This window comes from Salvelinus sp. IW2-2015, linkage group LG11, assembly GCF_002910315.2.
Source record: "Salvelinus sp. IW2-2015 linkage group LG11, ASM291031v2, whole genome shotgun sequence".
NCBI classification, from domain to species: Eukaryota; Metazoa; Chordata; class Actinopteri; order Salmoniformes; family Salmonidae; genus Salvelinus; species Salvelinus sp. IW2-2015.
The window spans coordinates 25128892-25156039 of record NC_036851.1 but is presented as its reverse complement, the minus strand read 5'-3'; the positions used below and the strand labels follow the sequence as shown (position 1 = coordinate 25156039).

General features: G+C 43.4%; 1 protein-coding gene across 3 annotated transcripts in view; it reads left to right on the top strand.

Moving 5' to 3' along the window:
- Nucleotides 1-7928: 7928 nt before the first annotated feature.
- The window catches only part of LOC111970031 (solute carrier family 41 member 1), a 56711-nt gene continuing 37491 nt past the window's right edge, over nt 7929-27148 (top strand). The window contains exons 1-2 of one of the 3 annotated variants that reach the window (XM_023996514.2): nt 7929-8072; nt 9526-10747. In XM_023996514.2, coding sequence (XP_023852282.1) covers nt 10235-10747 — 513 coding nt within the window. In that variant the 5' untranslated portion in view covers nt 7929-8072; nt 9526-10234. Of the gene's footprint in view, nt 8241-9525; nt 10748-11998; nt 12195-27148 lie in introns of those variants that run through there. The other 2 variants (XM_023996513.2, XM_023996515.2) reach the window with 2 other exon arrangements.

Genomic DNA, 27148 nt, shown 5'->3' with positions numbered 1-27148 from the left:
ACAGTGTCTCCCGACCCCTCCTGTCTCAGCCTCCAGTATCTATGCTGAAATAGTTTATGTGTCGGGGCGCTAGGGTCAGTCTGTATATCTTGAGTATTTATCCTGTCTTATCTGGTGTCCTGTGTGAATTTAAGTATGCTCTCTCTAATTCTCTCTCTTTTTCTCTCTTTCTTTCTTTCTTTCTCTCTCTCGGAGGACCTGAGCTCTAGGACCATGCCTCAGGACTACCTGGCTTGATGACTCCTTGCTGTCCCCAGTCCACCTGGTCGTGCTGCTGCTCCAGTTTCAACTTTTCTGCCTGCGGCTATGGAACCCTGACCTGTTTACCGGACGTGCTACCTGTCCCAGACCTGCTGTTTTCAACTTTCTAGAGACAGCAGGAGCGGTAGAGATACTCTGAATGATCGGCTATGAAAAGCCAACTGACATTTACTCCTGAGGTGCTGACCTGTTGCACCCTCTACAACCACTGTGATTATTATTTGACCCTGCTGGTCATCTATGAACATTTGAACATCTTGGCCATGTTCTGTTATAATCACCACCTGGCACAGCCAGAAGAGGACTGGCCAACCCTCATAGCCTGATTCCTCTCTAGGTTTCTTCCTAGGTTCTGGCCTTTCTAGGGAGTTTTTCCTAGCCACCGTGCTTCTACACCTGCATTGCTTGCTGTTTGGGGTTTTATGCTGGGTTTCTGTACAGCACTTTGTGACATCAGCTGATGTAAGAAGGGCTTAACAAATACATTTGATTGATTGATTGATAGGTGTGACCACCATTAACCCCATGCAGCACAACACCTTTCCTTCGCATAGAGTTGATCAGGCTGTTGATTGTGGACTGTGGAATGTTATCCCACACTTCTTCAATGGCTGTGCGAAGTTGCTGGATATTGGTGGGAACTGGAACACACTGTCGTACACGTTGAACCAGAGCATCCCAAACATGCTCAATGGGTGACATGTCTGGTGAGTGTGCAGGCCATGGAAGAACTGGGACATTTTCAGCTTCCAGGAATTGTGTACAGATCCTTGCAACGTAAGGCTGTGCATTATCATGCTGAAACCTGAGGTGATTGAGGCGGATGAAAGACATGACAATGGGCCTCAGGATCTCGTCACGGTACCTCTGTGCATTCAAATTGCCATCGATAAAATGCAAATGTGTTCGTTGTCCATAGCTTATACCTGCCCATACCATAACCCCACCGCCACCATTGGCACTCTATTCACAACATTGACATCAGAAAACTACTCGCCCACACGATGCCAAACACGTGGTCTGCGGTTGTGAGGCCGGTTCGACGTACTGCCAAATTCGCTAAAATGACGTTTAAGGTGGCTTATGGTAGAGAAATGAATATTCAGTTCTCTGGATATCTCTGTGGACATTCTTGCAGTAAGCATGCCAATTGCACACTCCATCAAAACTTGAGACATCTGTGGCATTGTGTTGTGTGACAAATCTGAACATTTTAGTGGGCTTTTATTGTCCCCAGTACAAGGTGCACCTGTGTAATGATCATGCTGTTTAAACAATTTATTGATAAGCCACACCTGTCAGGTGAATGTATTATCTTGGCAAAGGAGAAATGCTCACTAATAGTTATGTAAACAAATTTATGCACACAATGAGAGAAATACACTTTTTGTGATTATGGAACATTTCTGGGATCTTTTATTTCAGCACATGAAACATGGGACCAACACTTTACATGTTGCGTTTATATTTTTGTTCAGTGTATTTATACTAAAACAAAGATCCATACACCAGTGTAACCGGGCAGACAGACAGACAGAGGGATGGCGTGAGTTTTTGCAATGGAGGCTGCCAAGAAAGAAAACCCCCACATACCGCCAGTAGTTATAATGACTGGTTAACAGACTGACTTGGGTCACATCTTTCCATTTTCTCTGTGTCTGTTCTGACAGCTTACACTGACTTCCTGTGACCCAAGTCTGCTGGAACTCCAGACAGAGACAACTTTCTGGCAATTCATTTGTAACCATGTGAACCTTAATTAATGTGAATTTTAGTGCCTTCTTTGTCGTGCTGACTAACAAATGGCCTATATTTCCCAATACAATCAGATCTACTCTACTCTACCATATACCTAACATCCAAATTCAGAATTTCACGAATGGGGCTCTGATGAATGCTCAGAAATGTGAGAATGTGACCATAATTCCAGTATGAAAAAATATCATGGTCTAAATCCAAAGCTGAATCCTCTTAAATGTGACGATTAAGGGGAACCCTGTGAGTTTCCATATTTTTTGCATTCCTGCAAGGATTCAAATGTGTGTTACGTAGGCCTATCAGGCCCCCCAGACGCCTGAATACACTCTAATGAAAATCTACTTGACTGACTGGAGCCTACAGACGCACATTTGCTCCGGATACACCCGCACCATTGATTGACCCACACGTTGAAGTTTAATTTCTGTATGAGAGACACACCATTTTTAGAAGAATGTCACAACTCAGAACTGCCACATAAATGTTAGTCTCACTGCTCTTCAGGTCAGTTCAGCATGTCTAGACTGTGCCGCTGTCCCAAGTCAAGTGTATTTGTATACACAGGATACATATGGTGCACAGTACAATGAAATGCCTTCTTGCAGGTTCACTCTCAACAATGCTGCATGATAAGAATAATACAATGGAATAATGACATTAAATTTGCTGAATGGAATAAAAATGTAGTACATTTTGTAGAAATAGAAAAACATGGAGGCACTCAAACAAATGTACAGTAGGATATTTCCACATGTGGCGGGGAGGAGGAATGGAGAGCAAAGTGATGAATTGTGTAATAAATAGTTAAATACCAGTATTACACAATTCATTACTTTGTTCTCCCTTCCTCCTCCCTGGCACTTGTCCCACTCACCTCAGCCCGCCATAGATTCCGATTAAGCAATGTGTTTTTTCTGGTCTTGGGCACGGCTAGTCTTTTTGACAGGGTTATCTCGTACAGCCCTATCATTGTGAGAAAGGTCACACAACCGACCCTTCTCAGAGCCAGTCAGTCAGCCCCACCCAGCACTTGCACCTACACACCACAATAGAACAGAGTCCTCCCAGAGCACAGCACACCTGGATACAGACAACAGACTCGGACAAAGGATCAGCCATCTTCTGAGGACACACACCTGTGTTATATATGTGTGACGTGGAACATGCAATGCAAGGGGAAATTCTGCACAAGCAGACAATAAAGTATCATCTCTATCTCACACACACACACACTGCACAGAGGGAACATCTAGCCTGGCAGTGTTAGCAGAGGTAATTGATGTGTCATGATGACAAACAAGGATGTATCCCCTAGCAGGCCGAATTTCTTCATGATGCTGAAGAAATTTGGCCTGTCACCGAGGGCCCTCATAGTGTTATACAGGAGCTGCATCGAGAGCATACTGTTGGGCTGCATCACAGGCTGGTAGGCAACTCCACCACCGCAAGGTGCTTCAGAGGGTGATATGTTCAGTCGAACGCACCACTGGGTGCACACTGCCTGCCCTACAGGACACCTACAACAACAGGTGTCGCAGGAAGGCCAAGATCAACAGGGACCCCAGCCACCCAAGCCATTCCCTGTTCTCCACGCTTCAATCACTCAGACACGGGCAGTCCGGGAGCAACAAGACAAAAACTGGAAGACTGGCCAATAGTTTCTACCCTCAGACAATCAGGCTGCTGAACGGTCCACCACTTGTCAGCTACCTGCTCCTACCCCCCACTATAATTGTTATTGTTTTTATTTCACTTGGCCCCCACACCCCCTCAATGGTCATGCTGCTCCTCCTATGACACCCCCACCCCATCAACAGTCTTTACTCTGCCTCCACCCCAATAGACATTTATTTATTCATCACTGACACAGTTGTTATGACGTATATAGTGCTATTTATGTTGTTGCTTTTTTATTACCATTTTCATTGTTTTACTTCACTTTGTCCTGCATTTTGTAGCTCGGAGCCTGAGATTTTCACTGTACCCTGCAATCACAACTTCAACCTTGTACATGTGACGATTAAAAACTCTGAATCTGAATCTCTAGCAGCCATCACACAAACCACAGTGACACCCTGCTACCTTCTTATCTATGCTTTTCAAATGCATGCACACTACACAGAGGTGTGGTGGTTAATCTTGTACATGCAATAAGATGTCGCCCAATGAGATGCAATGAGCTGTCACCCAATGAGATGCGCCCAATGAAATGCAGTGAGATGTCGCGCACCCTCAGCTATGATGTGGGTGTGCCCCAGGGGTCATCACTGGGGCCCCTCCTGTTCAGCCTGCACATTCATGCTCTTATCTTCTGTTTGTACTGGGTCTAAAGTACAAATGTATGCAGACGATACAGTGTTTAATGCGCATGCAAAGAGCAAACAGCAAGCTGCACAAGAACTCACTGCAGCAATTGTCAATGTTACAAAGTGGCTAAGTGACTCATGTTTGCACCGCAATGTGAAAAAAGCATTCTGTATATTCTTCACAAAGAGGGCAACTGATGCTACTGAGCCAGACGTCTATGTGTCAGGGGAGAAGCTCCAGGTGGTATCGCGTTTTTAAGTACCTTGGAATCATATAATCTCCCTTTCAAAAAGCAGGTGAAAATGGTAACCCAAATAACCAAATTCAACCTGGCTAATTTCTCATATACAAAATTGTTTGACTACACAGGCAGCAAAAATGTACTTCAATGCTATGATCTTCCCCCACTTAACATACTGCTTGATTAGTTGGGCCCAAGCTTAATGTACAACATTAAAGCCGATTCAGTCTGTCTACAAACAGGCTCTCATGGTGCATGATAGAAAGTCCAATAGCCATCACCACTGTAACATCCTCAGAAAGGAGGTACAGTCTCTTTCTAATTTAAGGCATGGGAAACTTACTGTATGTTTACATTGCCAAAGCAAATGAAATAGATAATAAACAAAAGTGAAATAAACGATTTAAAATTAACAGTAAACATTACACTCATAAAAGTTCCAAAAGAATAAAGACATTTACAATGTCATATGTCTATATATAGTGATGTAATGATGTGCAAATAGTTCAAGTTCAAAAGGGAAAATAAATAAACATAAATATTGGTTGTATTTATAATGGTGTTTGTTCTTCACTGGTTGCCCTTTTCTTGTGGCAACAGGTCACACATCTTGCTGCTGTGATTGCACACTGTGGTATTTCACCCAGTAGATATGGGAGTTTATCAAAATTGGATTTGTTTTCAAATTCTTTGTGGATCTGTGTAATCTGAGGGAAATATGTGTCTCTAATATGGTCATACATTTGGCAGGAGGTTAGGAAGTGCAGCTCAGTTTCCACCTCATTTTGTGGACATTGTGCACATAGCCTGTCTTCTCTTGAGAGCCAGGTCTGCTTTCTGCAGCCTTTCTCAATAGCAAGACTATGCTCACTGAGTCTGTACAAAGTCAGAGATTTTTACTTATTTTTTGGTCAGTCCCAGTGGTCAGGTATTCTGCCACTGTGTACTCTCTGTTTATTGCCAAATAGTATTCTAGTTTGCTTTGTATTTTTGTAAATTCTTTCCATAGTGTCAAGTAATTATCTTTTTGTTTTCTCATGATTTGTTTGGGTCTAATTGTGTTGCTGTCCTGGGGCTCTGTGGGGTCTGTTTCTGTTTGTGAACAGAGCCCCAGGACAAGCTTGCTTAGGGGGCTCTTCTCCAGATTAATTTCTCTGTAGGTGATGGCTTTGTTATGGAAGGTTTGGGAATCGCTTCCTTTTAGGTGGTTGTTGAATTTAACGGCTCTTTTCTGGATTTTGATAATTAGCAGGTATCGGCCGAATTCTGCTCTGCATGCATTATTTGGTGTTTTACATTGTACACTGAGGATATCTTTGCAGAATTCTGCATGCAGAGTCTCAATTTGGTGTTTGTCCCATTTTGTGAATTCTTGGCTGTTGAGCGCACCCTAGACCTCACAACCATAAAGGGCAATGGGATCCTAATTGGTATGTCAAATTGTATATTCCTTTTGATGGCATAGAAGGCCCTTCTTGCCTTGTCTCTCAGATAATTCACAGCTTTGTGGAAGTTACCTGTGGCGCTGATGTTTAGGCCGATGTATAGTCTCTCTCTCTCACACACGGTTTCCCATCTTCAACTTGTTTATACAGAAATCAAACCCTACCAATGGGATTACACACTGTCTGCTACACAGATCTATGATCAGAAAAACATAACCAATGTCTTCAATCAGTTTGGGGCAACTGCGCTTCCCAAAAGTTGCTGCACTATGCTCAGCCTGTTATCATAGACTCGAACTAACATAGTAAAAGTAAATCCGGAACACTCAAATTAGAATGATATATTCCATTTGGTATGGTTATATGAGACAGATGGTTACTTACGGCAAAAACAGAAGTTGGGTAGTTGGCCGAAGTGGGCGTATAATGCGAACGTCTAGCAACCCAAAGGTTGTGAGTTCGAATGTCAACACGTACAACTTTAGCATTTTAGCTAATTAGCAACTTTTCAACTACTTACTACTTCTTAGCAACTACCCTAACCGTAACTCTTTTAGCTAAGCCTTTCCCTAACCCTTACCTTAACCCCTTTAGCTAACCTTTCCCCTAACCCTAACCTTAACCCCTTTAGCTAAGCCTTTCCCTAACCCTAACCTTAACCCCTTTAGCTAACCTTTCCCCTAACCCTTACCTTAACCCCTTTAGCTAACCTTTTCCCTAACCCTAACCTTAACCCCTTTAGCTAACCTTTCCCCTAACCCTAACCTTACACCTTTAGCTAACCTTTCCCTAACCCTAACCTTAACCCTTTAGCTAACCTTTCCCCTAACCCTAACCTTAAACCCCTTTAGCTACCACCTTCCCCCTAAACCCTAACCTTACCCTTAAGCTAACCTTTCCCCTAACCCTAACCTAACCCTTTTAGCTAACCTTTCCTAACCTAACCTTAACCCCTTTAGCTAACCTTTCCCCTAACCCTTACCTTAACCCCTTTAGCTAACCTTTCCCCTAACCCTAACCTTAAGGTAAGGGTTAGGGGAAAGGTTAGCTAAAGGGGTTAAGGTAAGGGTTAGGGGAAAGGTTAGCTAAATGGGTTAAGGTAAGGGTTAGGGGAAAGGTTAGCTAAAGGGGTTAAGGTAAGGGTTAGGGGAAAGGTTAGCTAAAGGGGTTAACCCTTTAACCTAACTCATAAATGTAACCCTAACTCCTAACCCTAATCCCTAGCCTAGCTAACGTTAGCCAGATAGCTAACTTTAGCCACCTAGTTAAAATTCATAACATATCATATTTTTTGCAAATTCGTAACATATAGTATGTTTTTCAAATTAGTACAAATCGCACATTTCACAAATCTGTAACATATCATATGACTTGTAATTCATAACATATCATAGGAAATGGCTGAAGGACACCCACAAATTAATACATACATACAAAATGTAAGGCTTTAATTAAGGCTATAAGAATATCATCCTCAACCTGCATGGCTAAGTGTGCTTCTGAATGAGCATGGTGGGGTGATGTGACAAGCAATAAGGTTATATAAGGACTTATTGGTGAATGAGTTACCTGAAAGTCCACTTCAGCTACACTGAAGAATCCAGGCTATAACCATCACAACTCTGATATCGTTCAATTAAAATCCAATTAATTTTCCAGTCTGGTAGCCTAAATAAGTAGGGGCACTGTAGCTGGCCTATGCCACGTCATGGGCACGCATTTCAACACACACACACACACACACACACACACACACACACACACACACACACACACACACACACACACACACACACACACACACACAGAGACAGAGAGAGCTGGGACAGTTCAATTCACGCGCGTGCTTATCGGACATAAATGCGGCTGGCTCAACCGTGACTAATCACAGGGGGCTATCACGCGCACGCGCTCACGTCATCTCTGGTGGACCAGCCTTGTGACTTCCTATGCCATGAGATTGCTTTATGCGTATGTAGCGGCTCGCGGGGTTCTAAATGGGACAATGTGACGGGTCGGAAGTGACAGCCTTAACCGTGTGGGGTTAACGATTAAGCCAGGTACGGGCCGTTACCGTACACAAGGCATGCATACCGGCACACACGCATCAGGCTGCAGCACACATTATAACGGAGTGCAGGATATGAGACAACCGTTTTGAGGCGTTCAGCAGTGCGCTCTGTTCTGTGTCTGTTCTCTCGTCTCCTCTGTGGACCTCTGCGTTTTAGGTAAAGAACTGTCTGTTATACCTGATCTGCTGGTATCGATCCAGACATATTGGACGGATGCTTTTCACTTCAGGCTATTTTCCTATTGTATTCCTCGCTGCTCTTTCTATCCCGCCCCTCTTTCTCTGTGAAGAAGGGAATCGTTGTTTTTTGTCATTGCCACTTTAGAGAATAATCCCTGCCTCATGTTACCGTTATGTTATTACTAGTCTACCTGTTACGTAAATTGCCTGAATTATTTCATTATACATAGCTGGGCTACATGTGGGGGGCTGGCTATATTTGGAGAACAAAAAATCCCCACGATCTATAATTTAATTCAACGGTCGTGTCGGCATTATCACAAACTCACAGAAGGGTTCCTTCCCCCTATTCATCCACGACCAAGCTTGTACTAATTTACGCCTTGCCGTGTTGGGCGGCGGGGTATTGGTCTTGACTACTAAACAGAGGATTGTTTCAGGACCAGGGGGGAAACCTAAATGCGCACTAACGCAGGAGAGTATCTGACGTCGTAACATGCGGGGGGAGAATCAGCATTAGAGAATGTAGCCTACACCTCGGCTATTGGATAATTATTTGTAGCCGGCCAGAGGAATTTAGATGTTTGGCGCTGTATGAAACCGTTTGTAAACGCTTCCATAGGTGACCCCGCTTCATAACGCCAAACATAGTCCGAGGATAGCGTGGAGGGTTGTTGGCGCAACACGCTGCTTTTTTAACGGGTAACATCCTACCCCTTCCTCAACTCAGCTTCTGTTTCTGGAGCGCTACCGTCTTGTAGATTTTCACTCCAACCCTATTCTAGAACACCTGATTCTAATAATTAGCTGGTTCATAAACTGAATCAGATTATTTACACTTGGTCTTGAATAAAACCGACAGGAGGGTAGCTCTCCAGGAACAGGTTTGGAGAGCCCTGGTCTATCCATATAACATGATAATGTCAAGAAAGGATGCCATTGTGGAATTAGGTAACACTGTGGCTATATACTTTCCCTTGATGGACATAATGTGTTTGAGAATAACATACTTAGGCAAATAACCCCAAAAATGTATGTCTCATCATTTAGTAGGATATCATAAACATAAGTATTCCAACCAGTGCCTATACCAAATAAATCCAGTATTGCCATGTCCATTCCATGACAGCCATTTGTGCTCAATAATGCGCATTTATAAGCTTGGCTACAAAAAAAGCTAAAAGCTGATGAGATGTTCCCTGTGAAAGAGACAGAACATATAGCCTATTCTTAAAAGTTATTATTCTTTTCTTCTCTTTTAGGTAAACAGCAGCCAGAGCGCTGAGGGGAAGTGTTCTCCTGTAGTGCTGCTCCGTAACTCTATCCTTGTGCTGCAGACCTTTAAATACTCCTCATAAAATAGCCACTTGGTGAAAGGTGAGACCTTCCCAGCCCAGGACACCGTCTGGCGCGAGCTAGTCTGAAAGGACGGTCAGAGCGCGTGCAGGACTGGTCTGCGCTCTTGGATGACTTTATGAAAATAACTTCAGGCTACTAGCTGGACCTGCAATACTTCATGTACTTTTTCATACCAACTTTTCAAGACTTGTTGGTTACCAGTCGTTGTTGACCAGATAAACATTAGTTTGTTTGTTTTTGCTCTCTTTTAAAAAATATATCATTATGTTTCATTCTTCTATACATCTGCCTACCGTGCCTACGCAGTGAATGGAGGACATACTCCAGCTTCTCCCGAAGCACCGGCAAATTCTCACACACGCCTGGGGGAGAGCAGCTACTCACACCTGCCTTTGCAGGAGCTTAGTTGCGCTTTCAAAACGTTTTTTACCACTTAATTTTGCGTTCATGACCACACCTGAGTGCCACTCACCAGCATTCTTTAATGGGATAAATTCATTTGTGAGATCAGGTTATTAAAAACCGATCAAGGGAAATCTAAACCAACCATCCCACACCTTTTTACCATAGCCTATATTTGTAATTCAGTCTACTGTCCCCAAACGCTTCCGCATGGTACTTTGGTCGAAAGAACAAGACAAACCGCCGGACACCGACATGTCATCCGGGGCGATAGAAATGAAGAAAGTGGTGCCACCGGTGTACCTCCACTCCAACGGCTCTGTTCACCCGGCCATCCTCACAGATGACCCCGAGGAGATGAGACCGGAGGAGATGAGACCGGAGGAGATGAGACCGGAGGAGATGAGACCGGAGGAGAGGGGCGAGTATGAGCTCACGGAAGTGACATCCTTCACGGACAGGTCTGGTGAACCGGGAGATGAAGGCCGGGAGATAGTGGTGATAGACTGCAGGGTGAATGCCAAGGGCCAGCGCGAGGAGGACGCTCTCCTGGAGAATGCCAGCCAGAGCAACGAGAGCGACGACATAAGCACTGACCAGAGCCCAGAGCCACCAGCGCCGTTAAAAGAGACCTCCTTCTCCATCGGCCTCCAGGTGGTCTTGCCGTTCCTGCTGGCCGGGTTCGGGACGGTGGCGGCGGGCATGGTGCTGGACATTGTTCAGGTGAGGAGAAACTGTTTTGATTCACACCAATTTATTTTGGGTCAGGTGATCGGTCCATGGTCGTCAGACCAAAACTCCTGAACATATTGATTCTATCTGATTCTGCAGAGAGAGGAAGAGGCAAAGTGAGAGGGATAACTGAAAATCTGTATTCTCCAGCAGGTGGTGGTTTTTCCATTAACCAAGCAAGGAGTTTTAGTATGGAGGTCAATGAGTGTCGAATTTGGTCAACGAAAAATCAAATGGCTTATTTGCTACGTGAGCTTTATTTTGTCGAATATAGTTTTTTTAATGTTGTTTTTAAGTTGTTACGAGTGTACTGATATCCTAACCTTAACCCCTATCCTAACCATAACCCTTACCTGAACCTACCTCTAACTCGTACCTTAACCTTTTTAAATTTAAACTTCAATGGGGTGGGGATGTCCCAAGGATACTGCATTGCAAGGACCATTGTGGTTGTTCACACGCATATCTGCCCTCTCATTTGCTAGAATGGTCCCACCTGATTTTGTTTCCTCCCGACTGCCTTCCATTTTTGAAGACATTTCTTTTCATTGTTAGAGCAGCCAATGGAGTATCTGGTCAATATAATGTAACGTCTTAGTTCTGCAGTATGGACTCAGAAACAGAATGTTGAGGCATTGAGTTCTGTTCCACCTGTAGGCTACAGACAACACTTGCCTTGCTTGTGCCAGTAGCTGTACTGTAATGTGTTTATGCTACCTCCTCCACCCTCTACTCACCTTAGTCCCAGTCCCGTCAAAGACAATAAGGAATCAGTCTTCAGCATTTTGCTAGTCATGTTAAGACATGCTCCAGAACTTTTGCGACTACTAAGTCTTTATTAAACCTCCTACTTTGGGCTGGATGTGTCAATGTGTTCTTCATACATGCATAATATATGAGCCGAATTACTGTCTTACCTCAATTAGCCATGAAATCCCTAGTTTGAAAGCAACTGTTTTTTTAGAAGCTGTGCTGCACCATTATCACTAAATCTTCCCCCATGTGGGCCAGCCCCCTAGCAATTTGAGTTCAACCAATGAGCTTCAGCCCCTCGCCATATGAGTGACAGCTAGCAAGGGGCAAATGATGCACACAAGGTAGAGAGAGAGAGAGCAATGACTTGGTGCACATATCTGCACATGTGACATTTTCAGGGACCACTTTTAGCTCGTGAACACTACTTCAGAACTGCTGGCTAAAAAGTATAGAAAGTACTGGAGAAGGCTTTTTACTGGCAGAGGGTGGGAGGACGTTTTGACCTTATGAAGGGAGGAATGGACACGGTTGGCTGTCTGACTGATCTAGTCGCATATATTATTATATTAGTCTGCATAACAAACCCCAAACTAAAGCACATACATGTTTGGCTTTCGCTGTGGTCATCAAGGTACAACTTCTTCTTAGCGAGGTCACATCATGTGATGAAGACTACTAAAGGGTGAGTCTTGGGCATGTTTAAATGAAGTGGTCTGTCAACTGATTGGCCCTGTACATGTCAATCACTGCTCTGCCAGCCAATGTGATATCTCAGCTCTGAGTATGGACAGAATGGGAGGTCATCAGAGAATATGGGGTATTTACATAATATATTACACCACTTATACCCCATTTACTTTAGCAATTGGTATCACGCGGTGAAACATCGGAAGCCATTCACTTTTAATGGAAGGATAGCGAGAGAAGCGGAATGGGCGGGGGTACCGTTGAGCATTGCGAGCATGGGCGAGGGAGCTGAACCGGGCGGAACTAAAGTTGGAGAAAGCTGAACTTTATTGAAATCCTCCGTAATGTCGCGACGCAAGGAATCAATCCAAGCTTGCCATAGCTTCCAACCCCTACTGAATTGGCTGAGAATGGCTGTTGATACGTAGCACTACCTTCTGTAGCTAAGCTTGCTGGCTTGTTAGCACCCACTTGAGGGCGAGGCTAGCGTGGCTAAGGGGGAGTTGGGGTGGAGGGGGGTAGAAAGAGGACAGCTGGACAGTTAAATGAAGACTTATCTGTTTATTTATCTGACATACATTTGAAGTCGGAAGTTTACATACACCTTAGCCAAATACATTTAAACTCAGTTTTTCACAATTTCTGATATTTAATCCTAATAAAAATGCGCTGTCTTAGGTCAGTTAGGATCACCACTTTATTTTAAGAATGTGAAATGTCAAAATAATAGTAGAGAGAATTATTTATTTCAGCTTTTATTTCTTTCATCACATTCCTAGTGGGTCAGAAGTTTACATACACTCAATTAGTATTTGGTAGCATTGCCTTTAAATTGTTTAACTTGGGTCAAACCTTTCGGGTAGCCTTCCACAAGCTTCCCACAATAAGTTGGGTGAATTTTGGCCCATTCCTCCTGACAGAGCTGGTGTAACTGAGTCAGGTTTGTAGGCCTCCTTGCTCGCACACRCTTTTTCAGTTCTGCCCACAMATTTTCTATAGGATTGAGGTCAGGGCTTTGTGATGGCCACTCCAATACCTTGACYTTGTTGTCCTTAASCCATTTTGCCACAAMTTTGGAAGTATGCTTGGCGTCATTGTCCATTTGAAAGACCCATTTGCGACCAAGCTTTATCTTCCTGACTGATGTCTTGAGATGTTGCTTCAATATATCCACATAATTTTCCTGCCTCATGATGCCATCTATTTTGTGAAGTGCGCCAGTCCCTCCTGCAGCAAAGCACCCCCACAACATGATGCTGCCACCCCCGTGCTTCACGGTTGGGATGGTGTTCTTCGACTTGCAAGCATCCCCCTTTTTCCTCCAAACATAATGATGGTCATTATGGCCATACAGTTCTATTTTTGTTTCATAAGACCAGAGGACATTTCTCCAAAAAGTACGATCTTTGTCCCCATGTGCAGTTGCAAACCGTCTGGCTTTTTTGTGGCGGTTTTGGAGCAGTGGCTTCTTCCTTGCTGAGCGGCCTTTCAGGTTATGTCGATATAGGACTTGTTTTACTGTGGATATAGATACTTTTGTACCTGTTTCCTCCAGCATCTTCAGAAGCATCTTGTTCTGGGATTGATTTGCACTTTTCACACCAAAGTACGTTCATCTCTAGGAGACAGAAGGCATCTCCTTCCTGAGCAGTATGACAGCTGTGTGGTCCCATGGTGTTTATAATTGCGTACTATTGTTTGTGGTTCCCTCAGGCGTTTGGAAATTGCTCCCAAGGATGAACCAGACTTGTGGAGGTCTACAATTTTTTTCCTGAGGTCTTGGCTGATTTCTTTTGATTTTCCCATGATGTCAAGCAAAGAGGCACTGAGTTTGAAAGTTAGGCCTTGAAATACATCCACAAGTACACATGACTCAAATTATGACAGTTAGCCTATCAGAAGCTTCTAAAGCTACGACATAATTTTCTGGAATTTTCCAAGCTGATTAAAGGCACAGTCAACTCTGTCCCACTGGAATTGTGATACAGTGAGTTATAAGTGAAATAATCTGTCTGTAAACAATTATTGGAAAAATTACTTGTGTCATGCACAAAGTAGATATCCTAACCGACTTGCCAAAACTGAAGTTTGTTCACAAGAAATTTGTGGAATGGTTGAAAAACTAGTTTTAATGACTCCAACCTAAGTGTATGTAAACTTCCGACTTCAACTGTATCTGTGAATACTGCTGAGGCAGACTCAAACACATAAGTAGATCCTCATGGTTCTATTTTCTGATAGAATGGAGCTGAGCAGAATAGAAGAATAGAATAGCATATAATAGAATATAATAACACCTCGAACAGAGTATAGTATGAGCATGCAGCTGTAAAATATAATGTTTATTTCAGCCACTGTAGCTGACTGTAACCAGGAGACAAACAACAGTCTACAGCCAGAGCACCGCTGGGTTCTGAGAGCCACAGGGGAAACAATTTAATAGAATTCTTCACACTTTCCTGTTGACTTGCCTGGTGTAAACTGGGTTTGGATATACAGTATATTATTATTATAATATGTGGATATTTGTTGGTCTGTGTGCATGTGGTGTGCATGCAAGCATGCACACTAGTGCATGATTGTATGTGTGAGAGTTTACTGTGTAATGTTTCTGCCAATACGTGTGTGTTACCGTGTTTTTTGCTGTACTGGCAGTGTAAAAATACAGTCCTGGGCGCCTGACAGGTCATATATTTCTTTAAGGTCAGCCTCTGCTACAGATAAAGCTGGAGGTGTCTGGTTGCTTGGAGACCAAGTGCTGGCACTGACTGCCCATTTTGATGCCAACATAGTGTAACCCAGGAACTCTGAAGAAAGAGAGAGGGAGAGAGGGAGGAACACACAGAGAGCAAGAGGGTGAAGAGAAAGAAAGTGCTCACCACTCTGGTTCTGGGGTTATAACTGTTGTTATAAGGACAGATTAGTGCCTCACTGTGGTTAATAGCCTGCACTCTTATGCGGTTACCCATATCCTGCCCTCTAACCAGGACGTTCTCTCTTTTCCTGTCAGTCTACCTCTCATTTTCGCATTCAATCATAGCATGCTGATTCATCTGTAGTTCTCTGAACTTCCCTGCTAAATACTGAATTATTTTCACCCTATTAAAGAGTTAATAACAACAGCTATGACGATAAAGAAAAGAGAAGGTGATATCATTTCCTGTGTGAAGATAAATAATAGATAATGACAATGTCTTCAATATAGTGATTGATTCTAGAAGCCTTTCTAGTAGGTTCTATCACATTGTAATTCCCCTCCCCTGACACACTGCTAACTCAGCTAACAGCTAATCCCCTTCTGCCCTCGCAGGAGGCAATTACCCTGCTCTCTTCCTCTCTTTATCTCTATCTCCCTGACTCAGATGTATGGTACATGCAAAATACCTCTTCCTCTCAATGTGTGTGTGTTGCCCCTCAGCTCAGCTGCTGGAGTAAGGAATGGTTGCCCAGGGTGATGCATGTATGCGTTCTCCACAGCGTTCTCGATCATTTTTTATTTTTTTATTTTTTTTATTTAACCTTTATTTAACTAGGCAAGTCAGTTAAGAACAAATTCTTATTTACTATGACGGCCTACCCCGGCAAAACCTGGACGACGCTGGGCCAATTTGTGCGCCGCCCTATGGGACTCCCAATCACGGCCGGTTGTGATACAGCCTGGAATCAAACCAGGGTCTGTAGTGACACCTCTAGCACTGAGATGCAGTGCCTTAGACCGCTGTGCAACACAGGAGCCCCAATCTCTGTGTGAAATGTGACCCATCTATTTAACTTCCCTTAGTTTCCTCCTCACTACACACACACACCCTGTCTCTGGCCCCATTCCTACATTGTCACACAGGAAAGACAACACAGGACAGTATTGAGAAGGAAGGGACTCTAGCTGACATTGCAGAACAGTGTCCCAATACTGTCTGTTAATCCCAAACCTGAGGACGCAGTGTCCCAATACTGTCTGTCAATCCCCAACCTGAGATCAGTGTGTTCCAATACTGTCTGTCAATCCCAAACCTGAGGACGCAGTGTCCCAATACTGTCTGTCAATCCCAAACCCGAGGACGCAGTGTCCCAATATTGTCTGTCAATCTCAAACCACAGGAGCAGTGCGCCTGCTGAAATGGTCTTCTGAAATTGAGACTTTCACACCCTCTGAAATTGACACTTACTGTAGGTCAGTTCACAGATTTGTTCTTCGTTAGATGTGATTTATGACATTCCTACGAATGTCAAAGGTCAAGACAGGTGCAATGGTTGTTTTGATGTTGGACATGCTGGACATGCTTCCAGTAGAGAGAGAGAGCACTCCACACCAGATAATGTCTCAGCCACAGTTGATTGACATTCACAGTTTATATAGTGTAAAAATGTGGGGTAACTTGTTTGTTGCTTTGTATGATTTCTCCTATCTGTTTGTCTGTCTCTTATCCGTCTGTCTGTCATCCCCACACTGTGGCGTCGGATGACATGCAGATGACCAAAATAAAACCGCGAGGCAAGACATTGGTTCAGTCTCAGCGCCTCAAAAACAGACAAACAATCTAAAAATACAGGAAACAGTAAACAGGAATTCACAATCAACACAAAAGCCTGAAACCAGCTAACTCTCTCCCCCCACAGGAGGACATTTTGGGACAACCACATCCAGTTGCCAGGTTTCTACAGGAGCCAGTGTGAAACCAGAGCGTGGACTTGGTCCCCTGTGGATCTGGTTTATTCTAATAATCTGGAAAATCATACTGGCTTCCAGCTGTCTCTCTTTTTGTAGTCTGGTCGTATTATCCACAGAAGTGAATAAAAATAAAATCTCTATGTCATCTCTCAGTCATTTCATTGATCCACAGATATAATCTGCTAGGCTCTTATCACATAGAGTGCATTTGGAAAGTATTCAGACCCCTTGACTTTTTCCACATTTTGTTACGTTACAGCAAAATTTTCTAAAGTGGATTAAATAAATAAAAAATCCTCATCAATCTACACACAATACTATAATGACAAAACAAAAACAAGTTTTTAGTAATGTTTGCAAATTTATTACAAATATAAAACAGATACCCTATTTACATAAGTTATTCATACCCTTTGCTATGAGACTCAGGTGCAAATTGAGCTCAGGTGCTTCCATTTTCCATTGATCATCCTTGAGATGTTTCTACAACTTTATTGGAGTCCACCTGTGGTAAATTCAATTGATTCAATATGATTTGGAAAGGCACACACCTGTCTATATAAGGTCCCACAGTTGACAGTGCATGTCAGAGCAAAAACCAAGCAATGAGGTCGAAAGAATTGTCCGTAGAGCTCCGAGACAGGATTGTATCGGGGCACAGATCTGTGGAAGGGTAGCAAAACATTTCTGCAGCATTGAAGGTCCCCAAGAACATAGTGGCCCCCATTATTCTTAAATGGAAGAAGTTTGGAACCACAAAGACTCTTCCTAGATCTGGCCTCCTGGCCAAACTGAGCAATCAGGGGAGAAGGGCCTTAGTCAGGGAGGTGACCAAGAACCCAATGGTTACTCTGACAGCGCTCCAGAGTTCCTCTGTGGAGATGGGACAGCTCAAATAAGTAAAGAGACAGGAAAAGTCCATTATTACTTTAAGACATGAAGGTCAGTCAATGCGGAAAATTGCAAGAACTTTGAACGTTTCTTCAAGTGCAGTCGCAAAAAAACATCAAGCACTTTGATGAAACTGGCTCTCATGAGGACCACCACAGGAAAGGAAGACCCAGAGTTACCTCTGCTGCAGAGCCTCAGAAATTGCAGCCCAAATAAATGCACAGAGTTCAAGTAAGACACATCTCAACATCAACTGTTCAAAGGAGACTACATGAATCAGGCCTTCATGGTCAAATTGCTGCAAAGAAACCACTATTAAAGGACACCAATGAGAAGAAGAGACTTGCTTCGCCCAAGAAACACGAGCAATGGAGATTAGACCGGTGGAAATCTGTCCTTTGGTCTGATGAGTCCAAATTTGAGATTTTTGGTTCCAACCAGCCCTGTCTTTGTGAGACGCAGAGTAGGTGAACGGATGATCTCTGCATGTGTGGTTCCCACCGTGAAGCATGGAAGAAGAAGGTGAAGAAGGTGTAATGGTGCTTTGCTGGTGACACTGTCTGTGATTTATTTAGATTTTAAAGCACACTTAACCAGCATGACTACCATAGCATTCTGCAGATATACACCGTCCCATCTGGTTTGCGCTTAGCGGGACTTTCATTTGTTTTTCAACAGGACAATGACACAACACACCTCCAGGCTGTGTAAGGGATATTTGACCAAGAAGGAGAGTGATGGAGTGCTGCATCAGATGACCTGGCCTCCACAATCACCCGACTTCAACCCAATTGAGATGGTTTGGAATGAGTTGGACTGCACAGTGAAGGAAAAGCAGCCAACAAGTGCTCAGCATATGTGGTTAACTCCTTCAAGACTGTTGGAAAAGTATTCCAGGTGAAGCTGGTTGAGAGAATGTCAAGGATGTGCAAAGCTGTCATCAAGGGTGTCTACTTTGAAGAATATAACATATATTCTGAATTGTTTAACACTTTTTAATAACTTTAGTAAAAAGCACACCATGCAATAATCTGAGACGGCACTCAGCCATTCTCCGCCATGTTGGAGTCAACAGAAGTACGAAATGACATCATTAAATATTCCCTTACCCTTGATGACCTTCATCAGAATGCAGTGCCAGGAATCCTAGTTCCACAATAAATCGTTGTTTTGTTTTATAATGTCCATTACTTCTGTCGAATTAGCAACTTTGGCTAGCATGTGTAGTACACGTGTCCAAACACTTGCGCAATTGAACGAAATCTGCCAGACCAGTCACTCCAATAGCTCCCATCCGGCTCCACATCATGCTATAGGCTTCATTCAACGTTCTACTGACTGTTGACATCTAGTGGAAGGCGTATGAAGTGCATACAGATCCATAAATGACGGAGATTTGAATAGGCGATGACTTTCACATCGACCCATTTCAGATTTTTCACTTCCTGTTTGGAAGTTTGCCTGCCATATGAGTTCTGTTATACTCACAGATATAATTCAAACAGTTTTAGAAACTTCAGAGTGTTTTCTATCAAATAGTAATAATAATATGCATATATTATGATCTGGGACAGAGTAGGAGGCCGTTCAATTTGGGCACCAATTCATCCAAAAGTGAAAATGCTGCCCCCTATCCCAAAGAAGTTAAACTTCATCTTTAATAATATGAGCTTTACAATAGCCCTTTGACTCTCAGATCAATTCAGTGTCTGTAATGAATTCTGAGAGTCCCTACAGATGAATACAAAGATCTTTTATAGCCAAGATACACCCCTCTCAACTTACATGACGAACCACAGATATTAGGAACAGTTCATAAAGAAAGACTTATACTTGAGAGAGGAGTATCCCATAGCCAGATAGCATTCGCTATAAATTATCGTTCAGTTTGGTCTCTAAGACGAGGTTCTAAACTCATTCCTGGTACTTCATAGTACAAAAACACCAACTCATCCAATGGCATATATCAATTGTCAACTCTAGATACTCCCATCTCAAGTAAACACCCTCTTGACCCCACTCCTGGACAAGCTCACTGAGGGGAGTGACTTGCTCACAGACATTGTAGAGACAAGTAATTGGTTCCCCCTTAATCACGCCATCCCTTCACATGGTTTAACAGATACATTCACATATGAAAACAATGTTCCATCCTGTCCTCTTCCCTTTCGGATATTCTGCATAGCACCAGAAACATGTAAAAGACAAGCCTGACCTCTACCCTCTCTGGGCCCCAAATGACTGAGCCCCAGCTAAGAAAAAAGTGCAACTGCCAACATTATAGTCCAAAAAGATACATTCTAATGACAAGTATCTCACATAAGCATATTATGTAAATAAAACATCTTTATTTATCTATGTTACCCAACTAATACTGATTCATCTGCCACAATCCTCCCAAAGGTAATACAAAAAAATGCTCAGAAGTTGATTAATGTGCATTTTCTAACCATCCAAATCCCCCTTTTAAGTGCTACACTGTGGAATAGCCTACTAACAATGCTACATCCTGTCAATCGTTGACTGGCATACACTCAGAAAAAAAAGGTACAGAATTGTACAAATGCTTATCACTGTAGTGGTGCCGAGTGTAGTGGTACCATTTTACCATTAGTTACAGGCGCATAGTTGTACCCTTGCAGTTTGCACCTTAAAAGAGACAATAGTGTACCATTTGTTCCTTTTAAGTGGCAAAAATGTACCTCTTCTCTATATCAAGTCCCTCACATGTACAGTATACGCCTCTCCGCCATCCAACTTCTGATACCAATGGAATGAATTTGTGGGGTAGCCCCGACCGGGACTCGAACCTGGGTCCAGCCAGACCTTAACCATTACACCAAGAGGTCCGTACCACGTGACAAGGTTGCTCAGTGTTGGGTTAAGTTTGCTACAATATTAATTACAGCTCTTTAGTGTCACACAAATGTACTGTACCATTCTACTAGGTTATCTGCACATGTACCATAAAAGGTACCGAACAGTACCATGTGAGATCATATGTGTACCTCTGAAGGTACATTGTGTATATTTTGATCTTTTTGTGCCCCATGGAACAATACTTTACCCTAACCGTACCCTTTATCTGAGAGTGTATGGCTAGCTTGTTAGTGTCTGATTGAGTTTGAATGTTTTAGTGGGTTAGCCTGCTATTGAGTGGCTGAAAAAATGCTCAACAAGATGGCGCCGACAGAGATGGTCGCCTTTCTTCAAGTCCTTAGGAAACTATGCAGTAATTTGTTTTTTTATGTATTATTTTTTACATTGTTAGCCCAGAAAATCATAAGTGTTATTACATACAGCCGGGAAAAACTATTGGATATAAGAGCAACGTCAACTTACCAACATTATGACCAGGAAAATCATTTCCAGAAAGGGATCCTTTGTTCGGACCTCCTCCTTGGACATTGGATCTAATCCCAGAGGCTGACCCAAAACAACGTTGTCACCGCAGGAGAGGCAGACGGAGCGGCCTCTTGGTTCGACTTAGAAGGCGAGCACACCACCCACCGCTTCTGAGCATATTTGTCGCCAATGTCCAGTCTCTAGACAACAAGGTGGATGAAATTAGGTCACGAGTTGCCTTTCAGAGATTGTAACATTCTCTGTTTCACGGAAACATGGCTCACTCGGGATATGTTGTCAGAGTCGGTACAGCCAACGGGTTTCTTCATGCGTCGCGCCAACAGAAACAAACATCTCTCTGGTAAGAAGGGCAGGGGTGTATGCCTCATGATTAACGACTCATGGTGTAACAATAACAACATACAGGAACTGAAGTCCTTTTGTTCACCTGACCTAGAATTCCTTACAATCAAATGCCGACCGCATTATCTACCGAGAGAATTCTCTTTGATTGAGAATTCTCTTCCCCCTCCGCCCCCCAAGCAGATACCTCGACGGCCCTGAAAGAACTTCACTGGACTCTATGTAAACTGGAAACCATATATCCTGAGGCTGCATTTATTGTAGCTTGGGATTTTAACAAAGCTAATTTGAGAACAATGCTACCTAAATTCGACCAGCACATTGACTGTAATACCTGCTCGAGCAAAACACTGGACCACTGCTACTCTAACTTTCACGATGCATACAAGGACCTCCCCCACCTCCCTTCGGCAAATCCGACCACGACTCCATCTTGCTCATACCGTCCTATAGGCAGAAACTCAAACAGGATGTACCCGTGACTAGAACCATTCAGCGCTGGTCTGACCAATCGGAATCCACGCTTCAAGATTGTTTTGATCATGTGGGATGGAAAATGTTCCGGGAAGCCTCAGACAGTAACATCGATTTATACGCTAACTCAATGAGTGAGTTTATTAGGAATTGCATTGGAGATGTTATACCCACTGTGACTATTAAAACTTACCCCAACCAGAAACTGTGTATACAAGGCGGAATTCGCGCAAAACTTAAAAGCGCGAACCACCGCATTCAGCCATGGAAAGAGGTCGGGGAATATGGCTGAATATAAACAGTTTAGTTATTCCCTCCGCAAGGCAATCAAACAAGCGAAATGTCGGTATAGGGACAAAATGCAGTCGCAACACAACGGCTCAGACACGAGACATATGTGGCAGAGTCAATTACGGACTACAAAAAGAAAACCAGCCATGTCACGGTCAACGATGTCTTGCTTCCGGACAAGTTAAACACCTTCTTTGTCCTCTTCAAATGAAATGTATTTGTCACATACACATGGTTAGCAGGTGTTAATGCAAGTATAGCGAAATGCTTGTGCTTCTATTTCCGACCATGCAGTAATATCTAACAAGTAATATAACCTAACAATTTCACAACAACTACCTTATAGGAATTAATACGAATATGTACATAAAAATATATAAATGAGTGATGGCCGAATGGCATAGGCAAGATGCAGTAGATGGTATAGAGTACAGTATATAGAATGCTGTTCATTGACTACAGCTCAGCATTCAACACCATAGTACCCTCCAAGCTCATCATTAAGCTTAAGGCTCTGGGTCTCAACCCCGTCCTGTGCAATTGGGTCCAGGACTTTCTGACGGGCCGCCCCCAGGTGGTGAGGGTAGGAAACAACATCTCCACTTCGCTGATCCTCAACACTGGGCCCCACAAGGGTGTGTACTCCCTGTTCACCCATGACTGCATGGCCATGTGTGCCTCCAACTCAATCATCAAGTTTGCAGACGACACAACAGTAGTGGGCTTGATTACCAACAACAACGAGACAGCCTACAGGGAGGAGGTGAGGGCACTCGGCGTGTGGTGTCAGGAAAACAACCTCTCACTCAACATCAACAAAACAAAGGAGATGATTGTGTACGTCAGGAAACAGCAGAGGGAGCACCCCCCTATCCACATCGACGGGACAGTAGTGGAGAAGGTGGAAAGTTCCTCGGCGTACACATCACGGACAAACTAAAATGGTCCACCCACACAGACAGTGTGGTGAAGAAGGCACAACAGCGCCTCTTCAACCTTAGGAGGCTGAAGAAATGTGGCTTGTCACCTAAAACCCTCACAAACTTTTACAGATGCACAATCGAGAGCATCCTGTCGAGCTGTATCACTATCTGGTACGGCAACTGCACCGCCCTCAACCTCAAGGCTCTCCAGAGGGTGTGGTTGTGCGGTCTGCACAACGCATCACCGGGGGCAAACTACCTGCCGTCCAGGACACCTACAGCACCCGATGTCACAGGAAGGTCAAAAAGATCATCGACAACAACCACCCGAGCCACTGCCTGTTTACCACGCTGTCAGTACAGGTGCATCAAAGCTGGGGCCGAGAGACTGAAAAACAGCTTCTATCTCAAGGCCATCAGACTGTTAAACAGCCATTGCTAACATAGAGAGGCTGCTGCCAACATACCGACCCAAATCACTGGTCACTTTAATAAATGGATTTAATAAAGGTGTCACTAGTCACTTTAAATAATGCCACTTTAATAATGTTTACATATCCTACATTACTCATCTCACTTGTATATACTGTATTTCATACCGTCTATTGCATCTTGCATATGCCGCACGGCCATCGCTCATCCATATAATTATATGTACATTTTCTAATTCCATCCCTTGACATTTGTGTGTATAAGGTAGTTGTTGTGAATTATTAGATTACTTGTTAGATATTACTGCGCTGACGGAGCTAGAAGCACAAGCATTTCCCTACACTCGCATTAACATCTGCTAACCATGTGTATGTGACAAATAAAATTTGATTTGATTTGAAGCCTAGGCTAATCTTTCACTTAGTGTCCATCGGAGGCTTTAGAACTTTCAGGAACATTCTTTGTACTCTTCAGTATTGGAGGTCACTGACATAATGTGAGTTGCTATGACAAAAATTTTCCCTTAACATTACTTAGGCATGGTCCCCCTTCCCCTCCAAGATTTGTGGCTGTCTGCCTGAAAGCATTCAGTGTCAATTAATTTAAATTGAATATTTTTGTTGTTAGCAACCAGCATTATTGGCCCAGGGGCTCCCCCCTAGGAAAATAATCTAGGAGAAACACTGCTGTGTGCCATCAGTGTGACTGCCTGTAATGTCATATGTGTTCCAACCATTGGTGCCACTGCACAGTCATCAACTGTGTTGGTGTTTTATGCTGCTGGGTTTGGAATCCTGCCTGTACAAAGTGTACATATATACACAGCAGTTTCATATGAGCAGTGTTTCTGCTGCATTCATTTAGCTGTCGAACTGCGCCATGGTAAAATCTGCAATGTTTTTAAATATAATACATTTTTTAACATCATAGTATTTCTACCAAACATGCAGTACTTTTGATAATCTGTCTGTGCACAACACCGTTCTACATGTTATTTAGCTCTGTTTGGGTGCAACACCGTTCTACATGTTATTTAGCTCTGTTTGGGCACAACACCGTTCTAAATGTTATTTAGCTCTAGTTTGGGTGCAACACCGTTTACATGTATTTTAGCTTCTGTCTGGGCACAACACCGTTTCTACATGTTATTTAGCTCTGTTTGGGTACACACCGTTCTAAATGTATTTTAGCTCTGTTGGTGCAAACACCGTTCTACATGTTATTTAGCTCTGTTTGGGTACAACACCATTCTACATGTTATTTAGCTCGTTTGGGTACAACACCATTCTACATGTTATTTAGCTCTGTTTTGGTACAACACCAGTTCTACATGTTATTTAGCTCTGTTTGGGTACAACACCATTCACATGTTATTAGCTCTGTTTGGGTACAACACCATTCTACATGTATTTAGCTCTGTTTGGGTACAACACCATTCTACATGTTATTTAGCTCTGTTTGGGTACAACACCGTTCTAAAGGTTATTTAGCTCTGTTTGGGTACAACACCATTCTACATGTTATTTAGCTCTGTTTTGGGTACAACCCTTCTAAGGTTATTTTAGCTCTGTTTGGGTGCAACACCGTTCTAATGTTATTTAGCTTCTGTTTGGGTACAACACCGTTCTAAATGTTATTTAGCTCTGTTTGGGTGCAAACCACGTTCTAAATGTTATTTAGCTCTGTTTGGGTACAACACCTTCTACATGTTATTTAGCTCTGTTTGGGTACAACACCGTTCTAAATGTTATTTTAGCTCTGTTTGGGTACAACACCGTTCTAAATGTTATTTAGCTCTGTTTGGGTACAACACCGTTCTAATTTATTAGCTCTGTTTGGTACAACACCGTTCTAAGGTTATTTAGCTCTGTTTGGGTACAACACCGTTCTAAATGTTATTTAGCTCTGTTTGGTACAACACCGTTCTAAATGTTATTTAGCTCTTGTTTGGTACAACACCTTCTACATGTTATTTGCTCTGGTTGGGTACAACACCGTTCTACATGTTATTTAGCTCTGTTTGGGTACAACACCGTTCTACATGTTATTTAGCTCTGTTTGGGTTACAACACCGTTCTACATGTTATTTAGCTCTGTTTGGGTACAACACCGTTCTACATGTTATTTAGCTCTGTTTGGTCAACACCGTTCTACATTGTTATTTAGCTCTGTTTGGGTGCAACACCGTTCTAAATGTTATTTAGCTCTGTTTGGGTACAACACCGTTCTACATGTTATTTAGCTCTGTTTGGGTGCAACACCGTTCTAAAGGTTATTTAGCTCTTTGTGCCACTGTGACAGCCAAACCTGCCTGTGTACGAAACAGTGCACTGTCCTCGAGACAGCGTGCTAGTCAGACCCAGAGAGACAGCAAGCCCGTCACTGGTTCGCAATACATATTAGGAACTTTTGTAATTCCTTCTCTTCTGACCTCACCCCTCACCTAGTCAAGTCTCAACACTGTACTAGTCAAGTATCACCCAACCACCTCAACGCTCCCCCCTCCCCCTCAACCCCCAGCTCGCAAGCAGTGTTGAACCTGTGCAAAGTCAATTTTTTTTTGCAGTTTTAAAGCTAATTTCCTGTCATTCAAAACATTTTGCATTTTGCCATGGCTTACAACATGTTCATATGCTCGGCAGCTTTAGGGGGCCCACAAACCAAAATAATGGGAAGAATATCCTTTTAAAAGGTCACCAGATCTTCTACAAAATAATTATTGTGGGGGGGCATGCCCGGTGAACCCCCTCCTCCCACTGCTAATAACATTTCCAGAGGAAACACTCCACATGAGCAACACTGGGCAAACGGGGCTGCGTTCCTTTCCTCTTGATACACCATGATACTGACTGACTGGCCACAGAGTTTGCAGAACTGGGGCTGGTCGTTGGGGGGTGAGGTGTTGATGGCTGGTCTCCACTGTTCCATTGGAGACAACAACATATATAACAGCTGGAGAGTAGAGAGAGGAGGACAGGGTGAAAGTTGGGAAAGGAAAAGGGAGGGATGAAAGAGGTAGTTTAATAGAAGAGAGAGAGAAGTGGGTTAGGGTGGTTGGCTAACCAGAGCTGGGGTGGGAGAGGGCCAGAAGGTGGGGTGGTGGGGTCCCTGTAGAGTCAACCGTTTTAAAGAGCCCAGGCTGCTGACAGACAGAGAGGAGGTTAACAGTGCTATCACCTCCACCCAGACTGCTGATGAAACACTGCTATTTCTCACTGTAGGGATCTGTAGGCAGGATAACGTTATCTAGCTGTTATTCCTCTCCCCTACAGCCTTCTCAGTATTGATTTAGCTGTGGGCTGAGAGATGAGCTGCAAGTGCTGGGGGCAGGTGGGACTGACTCTGAAGGCAAGCGCTTTCTCAGTTGATGGATTAATGTCGCCAGCCTTATACTCCAGCTCCAATCCCCAGCTTGTACCACTTCCCCAACCTAGTAGTGAGTCTAACCCAGTCATTCCTTAGCCGTGTACCCCAAAATCATCCTCATCCTTATGCACTAGCCCAGTCTATCCTCTGTTCCACTTTGCTGCTCCTGCCACTGCACTGGGCTAATGGAGAAAC